The 8,967-nt window shown below is 39.7% G+C and overlaps 1 protein-coding gene across 2 annotated transcripts; it reads left to right on the top strand.

Moving 5' to 3' along the window:
- The first annotated feature begins 201 nt into the window (after positions 1-201).
- On the top strand, positions 202-6,420 carry LOC124263882. 2 transcript variants are annotated; one of them, XM_046698619.1, is made up of 5 exons: positions 202-276; positions 2,401-3,118; positions 4,502-4,616; positions 5,255-5,401; positions 6,275-6,420. In XM_046698619.1, the coding sequence occupies exons 2-5, from the start codon at positions 2,481-2,483 to the stop codon at positions 6,302-6,304; spliced, it is 930 nt and encodes a 309-aa protein (XP_046554575.1). In that variant the 5' UTR covers positions 202-276; positions 2,401-2,480; the 3' UTR covers positions 6,305-6,420. The 2 variants fall into 2 exon arrangements, with proteins under 2 accessions (XP_046554575.1, XP_046554567.1); XM_046698611.1 differs by having other exon boundaries at positions 207-389.
- The last annotated feature ends 2,547 nt before the right edge of the window (positions 6,421-8,967 follow it).

Genomic DNA, 8,967 nt, shown 5'->3' with positions numbered 1-8,967 from the left:
GTAATGGTATCGTTCCCGAAAAGATTACAACTATATTATAATAGTCACTTTCATAGAAAGATTAATAATGGAATTGTATTTGACAACCTTTTGATCTTAAAACTGGTGGAAATAAACATAATAATATCTTCTTTCCATTGTTTTTCGAACTGCTAATTTCTGGAAAACATACCGGAAATGAATGCTTGACCTAATGTGACCTTTTTCTGGCATGATAAACATGATCCGGTCGTCGACTTAGGTTGGATTGACAGAACCAATTCCACAAGTCTACAGGTGGGCGAAACAGGACATTTTAATTTCTTTCACCGATCCTATTTCATGTTTTTAACAAATCCCAAAGCAATCGAAGTCGACGAGTCATAACTCGAACAGACGGCCAGTGAACAGTAAGTTACTCAACCAGAGTTGTATGGAGAGACAAGAAGGCATGGCCAATATTGGCAGTGAAAGCAAGGTTAATTCAAGTAATTCCAAACCTATTTTGTTTGATTGTAAACTCAATTTGTATGATGTATACATGTCAATCAGTTAATAATTACTCTAATTACAAAGATAAAAGTGTCCGTGTTTGTTTGACACAAACAGAAATAGTAGGTTTAGACATTGACGGAGACCCTTGAAGAACAACGTTAAATTGGTCTTCAACAATGCATGCTTCTCGAAAGAGGCAATGCTTGTTGTGAGAGTTGACAAATGGTATCAGATGGTAAGACTTGGCAGGTACATGTCACTGTATCCCAATTGCAGAGCTTGATGCTCATGAGTCAATCACTTGATTGTGTGGCCCAGACAGCCACCGGACATATAGCTGGATTATTGCTGAGTATGGGGCTAAAGAACAAATATGACATAGACTGGAACTTGGCACCTGGCACACAGGCCCCTTGACGAGATGACGATGTGAATCACCTCAGAGAAAATACATAAATATATAAGCAAGATCAGGAATAGAGATGCCATTTGGCACCAAATAGATACTTTGGGTGTGCCTTTGTGAAAATAAATGTGCCCATACCTTTGGATAATCCAATAAAACTTAAAACATCACATATATAATTTCAATTTGTTTAATATATCAATGAAGATCATGTAAACCTGTAAACTCGACAGCAGGATTTCCTGAACACTGTCATAACTGCAAGAATAGTTCAGCTTCATTTGTCCTGGACCCATAAACTAACCCACAGACTATGTTATCATATAAAGCGTGATTTCCTGCTATGTGTAGTGGCATTCAAAATGGCCACACCCATGTTAAGCTGCAAGATTGAGAACGCCATGATAAACAGTTTGATGGAGTGCAAAAATAAGTTTTGAATATTTAAGTTGGTCAAATTTATCGCATTTCCTTTTAAAAAATCATGGTGAGTATTATTATCCCCCGGCATGTAATGCGGGGGGATATAGTCTAGTCGACGCCTTGTCCGTCTGTCTGTCCGTAATCATTTTGTTTCCACAGCATAACTCAAAAACGTTCAATATTTTTCAACAAAACTTGGTAGATATATCAAACAGAACCTTAAGTGGTGCCTTTTGCTATTTGCAGATTTTTGGCATTTTAATTTTTCCCGGTTTCCATGGAAACGATTTGGACTTGGTCCCAAAAGGGAGGGGTGGGCTTCGTTTCCGGAGCAAAACTGGAAAATGTATTGATATCGTTCAGCAAAACTTGGCAGATATGTGAGGCAGATCCCAAAGTGGTGCCTTTTGCTATTTGCAGATATTTGTGATTTATTATTTACTCAGTTTCCATGGAAACGATTCGGACTTAGTTTTAAAAAAAGTCATAAAAAACATCAAGCTGGACTTTAAGTAACTGTCAGATGATTTGTTTTTTCAAATATGTGGGGGCCGGGGGGATATGTCATCTTCTGATGACTCTTGTTTATATAATAGTTGTGCCACCAGGGAACATTGAAAATAATTGATCTGTGCTATCTCACCATTTAACGTGCCATGGCACGCAAATTAATCACTATTTCAATCTCGATTTGCAGTGTGCTGTTTGTATGAACATGTTTTATAACACTTATGTTATCTACTTTACATGCACAAAGTGCTGTCCATAAACCAGTACACTAAACTGTTTTGCATTTGAAAGATACGGGTAAGAATTGATCTTCAGTAACCCATGCTTGTTGTAAGAGGCGACTAATGGGATCAGGTGGTTAGCCTCACTGACTTGGTTGACACATGTCATCAGATCCCAATAGCGTAGACCGATGCTCATGCTGTTGATCATTGGATTATCTGGTCCAGACTCACTTATTTACAGACTGCCGCCTTATAGCTTGAATATTGATGAGTGCGGCGTTAAATAACAAACCATTTGATTTCATGCATTCTTCACATTGCTGTTTGGAGTCATCAGTGTAACATTGTTCATTTTCGTTTCAGGGATGTTTTGAATAAATGATGGAAGCTGATGATCATGGACTGCTAGCTGACTGACCACTGACTGACCACTCATTTTAGCCATGCCACGGATTTTCATCAACTTCCGAAGCTGTAATGGCATCTACGATTGTATGTTGTACAGTCGGGAGCTGGCACCGGTGCAGCTGGACGAGGGGAGACTGTTCGTCCAGCTTCTATTCCTCACAGATGTTTTTGACATCAATCTGAATAACCTCACATTCTGTTCAAAAGAAAGTGATTCGAATGTGACAAAAACTGTACAGGAATCAGACAATGGAACATGTACTCAAAATAAGGGATTATTTGGCAACCCTGAAAATAATTCCCCAACGTTTTGTGAAAATGTTGTCTCACGGACCAGTATGCTGCAACAAAGTCACGTGTCATCACCATCTTTCTTCGATAAACTTGACACAGATTCCATGGAGGACCAGTCTCTCACTATCGGTGTCGTTCCGGCCACAAAGTGTGTCGTACTAATGGACGCCCATCTCGCATCCTGTGCTGCGTGTGAAATTCATCGAAGTAGAAGGTTTAGAAGACGATTTTTAAAATTCCTTGCACGGACGTGTGGGTTTAAGGCTTGTGATTACGAGAATGTGGATTATTCTGATTTGGTATGTGATCGGTTTCTAACAGTCCCGTATATGGTGGATGTTGTATCTGTCTGGCCAAAACAAAGGATTGATTACCCATGGTGAGTGTGCCTTACCTTATACACATGATTAGTGTTTGCATAAGATCAGTCCCATAAGGTTTTATAAGTTTAGCATTAAGATTTTAACGTATGTTGTTCAGGAGGAAATATGATTTGTATACATATATAGTAAAGAAATGCTTTATCCATAGTCAGAGGAAAGTAGTGTATTATCTGTTGTCAATGGAAAGTAATGCTGTATCTATTATGTTGTTGAGGTTAAAGTAACGCTAAATATGTTGATCAGTGGAAAGTAGTGTTGTGTCACCCGTTTTGTTCTGGGGGTCATTAATTTTGTACATGTGGACTAGGTGGGGGTAAGCGATTTTGTACACAAAAAAATATAACAAAATCATGCTTAAAAAGTATGGGAGGGGTGAGGGGTCATTGATTTTGTACATGACTAGCAAGGGGTCACTTACTTTGTACAGAAATTTTAGGGGATGGGGGTCATTCACATTGTACATGCTTCTCCATAAACATCATCATCAACTGTTGCTAGGGGAAAGTAATACTAGATATGTTGTTGCTAGGAGAAAGTAATACTGGATATGTTGTTGCTAGGGGAAGTAATACTGGATATGTTGCTAGGAGAAAGTAATACTAGATATGTTGTTGCTAGGGGAAGTAATACAAGATATGTTGTTGGTAGGGGGAAGTAATGCAGTATATTTTGTTGGTAGGGGAAAGTATTAATGCAGGATATGTTGTCGGTAGGGGAAAGTAATGCTAGATATGTTGTTGGTTGGGGAAAGTATTAATGCAGGATATGTTGTTGGTAGGGGAAGTAATGCAGGATATGTTGTTGCTATGGGAAAGTAATGCAGGATATGTTGTTGGTAGGGGAAAGTAATGCTAGATATGTTGTTGCTAGGGGAAAGTAATGCTAGATATGTTGTTGCTAGGGGAAAGTAATGCTAGATATGTTGTTGCTAGGGAAAAATGCTAGATATGCTAGATATGCAGGATATGTTGTACCTAGGGGAAAGTAATGCTAGATATGTTGTTGTAGGGGAAGTAATACAAGATATTTGTTGTTGGGGGAAGTAATGCAGTATATTTTGTTGGTAGGGGAAAGTGTTAATGCAGGATATGTTGTCGGTAGGGGAAAGTAATGCTAGATATGTTGTTGGTTGGGAAAAGTATTAATGCAGGATATGTTGTTGGTAGGGGAAGTAATGCAGGATATGTTGTTGCTATGGGAAAGTAATGCAGGATATGTTGTTGGTAGGGGAAAGTAATGCTAGATATGTTGTTGCTAGGGGAAAGTAATGCTAGATATGTTGTTGCTAGGGAAAGTAATGCTAGATATGTTGTTGCTAGGGAAAGTAATACTGGATATGTTGTTGCTAGGGGAAGTAATACTGGATATGTTGTTGCTAGGGGAAAGCTGATCTGTGGCCTGGCGGTCAAGAGGATGCTGTGTGAGGAGTCAATGGCGTGGCTGTCAACGCTGGGTGGAGGGTACTCCGCGCTGGGAGATTACTATCGAGTCCATGTGAGCTCCTTTGGATTTTATTGGTACACTGGTACATTTGATGAGTGTACAATGCTAATTCCTATACAACGTACTGTACTATTTTTATGTGTATTTCTTTATACTGTACTGTTCTAGTGTCTTCTCCTACACTGTAGTGTACTATTCTGGTGTTTGAATATGAATACACAGTGCCATTTAGAAAGTGGTCAAATGTAACATATGTAATATTTAGGATTACATTTTCCCAGTAAAGTACAGATTCTAGTACTGTTGTTGGGATGACACCCTCAGAGTCAGGCACCCAATCGCCAGCACACCATTACACAATTTACAATTTACACTTATCAGAGGGTACACAAAGTCCGTAGTCCAGACTACCAGTTGTCTGACTTCCATTTTGTGGAAGCCGTGGTGGCTGATCGTGTCAGGCGGCTGACTTTATGTGCTGGTGATTAGGTGCCTGACTCAGAGGGTGTGGGTTTGAATCCCCAAATGGGACTCAACCCAACAAAAGTACTAGAATCTGTAATTTACTGAGAAAGTGTAATCCTAAATATAACATATGATATATTCTGGTGTTTTCCTCTTTGGTTGACTGTACTCTTGTGGTGATAATGTTGCGTCTTCCTTTATAATCCTGACAACATGACTTCCAGGCCGTCACTGCCGGGGAGGTATCACTGAAGCAATTCCACATCGCCATGGAGCTGGGAGATCCAATCATGGCTGCCAAGTGCCGGCTATTCTGGGCTCAAAGCCGTCTTCAACTTCGGGTATTTCAAACAGTGCAGGACGATAGTCAGGTAACACAAACTCGTCAATCAGTTATTGTGTGGGCACAAACATATCACTGCTTCCATGTAATCTAGGTGGGGTAGCCTAGTGGTTAAAGTGTTCCAGGGTCTGATTCCTCACATGGGTACAATGTGTGAAGCCCATTTCTGGTGTCCATTTCTCTGCTGTGATATTGCACCAGAATATTGCTAAGGGACCGTCATCATAATTTTGCCAAAAACACCCCCAAAATAACTGGTTTTTTCCTTAGGTGCATGATGATTTTATGGAGAAGCATGTACAATGATGAATGACCCATCCTACAATGTATGTACAAAGTAAGTGATTCCCAACATGTCATGTACAAAATCAATTTGACCCCCATCAATGTGTGAAGGCCATTTCTGGTGTCCCCTGTTGTGATATTTTATTGCTAAGGGACATAATTTTGGCGGGGGGTGAATATTTTATGGATGTACAAAATTGAATGACCCATCCTACAATGTATGTTACAAAGTCCCCTGTACAACAAAATCATGACCCCCCTTTCTAATAATAATTTTTAAATATCTTTATGTACAAAATTGGTGACCACCTACCTCCCAAAACAAAATGAATGACAAGATCTACCCCCTTGTCATAAATTATGAACGGTCCCTAAAAGCGATAAAACTAAACTGACTCACTGACTCACTCACTCACCATTGATCAGGTGAGAGAAAAACAGATGTTTTTAGCCTAATGCATCTCCGTGAGGAAGAAAGTTAATGTCAGACTGGACCTCAGACATTTTATTCCTGATAACTAATAACTTCATGGACACATTAGGCAGTATAGCCAGAACTGGCTCACCGATGCTTATTTCCCAGTTTTTGCCTAAACTGTGTGGGGTTTTATTGCAGACGGCAGTACCTCTATGCCCATCAAGCTAAATTCAAAGATGACAGGCTCACCAACATGTGTCTGGCCATTTGGGGACGTCTCAAATATCTGTACCAGCTCCACAAGCAAAGTACCAACCCTAGAAATATATCAGGACATGTGCCCTTCCGGATCCCAGTACAAGGAATCATGGGATTGTCAGTACCAAAAGTCATGTGATCGCTGTCGACTGCAGTACGGAGAGTCACGTAACATCCACTGGCTGTGGCAGTGTGACTAAATCTTCCCAAAATGGCTCAATTTCATGTTCATCAAAGTGATAACCTTCGGAAATGTGTTTCATATATTCAGAGCAGGGACCCTATCCACAAAGTGTTAAGTAGCATTACGGGGAGCATTAAAGCGTTAAGCCATTAAGTAAGCCAATGATGTAGTGTCCAGTTATGATAGGCTAAAGCGGTATCATTACAAATGCTTTGTGGATGGGGAACCAGAAAACTATTTTAAGTCTCACAAAGTATGTATTTATTCAACATTATCAAAACTCATGTTTTGTTTGTACTATCAAAAATATTTTTTATGATGATGCACAAAGATATTTATTATGAAAAACAGCCTCCACATAGGGATACCACTTCAGTGAGATCTTGCAGCCTCACACAGGAGATACTGCACAATCAAATTGCATCACAATGCTTTGCAGACCATTGTGACATCATCAGTTATCATGAAATACACAATGCCATTTTTAGAAAGTGGTCAAATGTAACATGTTATATTTGGGATTACACTTTCCCAGTAAAGTACAGATTCTAGTACTTTTTTGGATTGAGTCAGAGGGGTACACAAAGTCCGCAGACTACCAGTTGTCCGACTTCCATTTTGTGGAAGCTCGCGGTGGCTGAGCGGTCTAGGCGTCTGACTTTGTGTGCTGGCTGGTGCCTAGACTCTGTACTTTTCGAATCCCGGATGGGACTCAACCCCAAAAGGTACTAGAATCTGTACTTTTACTGAGAAAGTAATCCCAAATATAACATATACGTTATCAGTTATCATGACGTCATGATCAAATGACAGCCATTGAAGCTGGTTAGATGTACTTTTCACACAGGGTATCACCACGATATACATAAGTCTATGATAAAGTATAGAGTTATGATGAGGTCATAACTTTGTGGAATGCTGATTGAGTGAAACATGGTTCACAAACTGAACACTGGAGGAATGACTTTGGGTGATTAATAGGATCTCACCATTCTGCCTCTTCATGACAAATACATCAATACTCATAAAAAAAGGATAAAAATTCTCAGTCTAGCACTGTTATTGATTTGTGTTGACATATTTCTGTTCAGTCAGAATCTTTATATTTTCATTAGGTGTCTGCTTTGGACTAACACAGACAGGGTACTTACCTCAGATCTGGGTACACAGGGTTGCTAGGGTGGCCTAGTGGTTAAAGCGTCCCTTGTCATGGGTTTGATTCCCCACATGAGTTCAATGTGTGAAGTCCAATTATGGTGTTCCCACCGTGAAATTGCTGGAATATTGCTAAAAGCAACGTAAAACTTAACTCACTCACTCACTCATTTTCATGTCTTAAATATCATCCTGCTCCAGAAACAATGGAGTAGTCTCAGCGTCAACAGGGTCATGGAGTTTAAATCAAACAACAGGTTTTACACATGTACTCCACTCTTTACCATGTGTGTGTTCCCAGACGTTTACTCCTATAGTATTTGAAAGTATGGACCGGGGCTTAAATCCATCTTGGCGGTAAGTTGATTGAGTCTCCCATACTTTGACATTGGCTTATATTCAAGATCATTTTGAGGAATAGGGCTGGGCTGAATTTAACTCGACTTAGTAAATGGACGCGTTGCTTACTTTCGGATGTTGTTGTGTATGTCTTTGCACAGAACACTGAAACTGACTGTAACTTGGTTGACTTCTCAAATCCTCGAGCTTCCTAATCTACCAATGCAGTTACTGGTGCTTTAGAGGATAATGTGACAGATCAGACTTTAGCTTCACTTTCTAGGTGTTCCCAATTGTGTAGATCGATGCTCATGCTGTTGATCACTAGATTGTCTGGCCCAGACTCAATTATTTACAGACCACCACCATATAGCTGGGATATTACTAGGTGCGGCGTAACTCACTCACTCACTACAAGATATTAACTGCTCACCACTCAACTAACAATGTGACAAGGGAACCAGGAGTTATAGCCCTTTTTCCTATACAAATCGGGGATCAATAAGCAATGATATATTCAGTCAATTTTGTGTCTGGATCATATCTATCCTGTTTAGTCAATAAACGTTAGGGGCTGTGGGGTAGCCTCGTAATGCTGAAAACCTGGGTTTCTTTCAACTCATGGGTACAATGTATCAAATCCATTTCTGGTGTCCCCTGCCGTAATATGCTGGAATATTGTTAAAAGCGGCCTAAAACTAAACTCACTCACTCATTGCAAAAGTTGTAATTGATTTTCTTTGATGACAAGTTGGAGTTGATATATCTAACTACTTCAGTAATTTACGATATGCTATTTGAAGATAACAATTAACAGATATTACTCTATTTAATGATGTGAAATCTGACATGAACACTGAGAGCAATAACCACCACCCTATGGCCTTCACCTATACATTCAGCCAGGATTATCACAGCTGCGTTCCATTAACTTGTACTGATCGAAAGCTTCTCA

This window comes from Haliotis rubra, unplaced genomic scaffold (assembly GCF_003918875.1).
Source record: "Haliotis rubra isolate DU_JTF1 unplaced genomic scaffold, ASM391887v1 Scf1201, whole genome shotgun sequence".
Taxonomy (NCBI): domain Eukaryota; kingdom Metazoa; phylum Mollusca; class Gastropoda; order Lepetellida; family Haliotidae; genus Haliotis; species Haliotis rubra.
The sequence above is the reverse complement of the archived record's forward strand: the minus strand, read 5'-3'. Positions and strand labels throughout refer to the sequence as shown.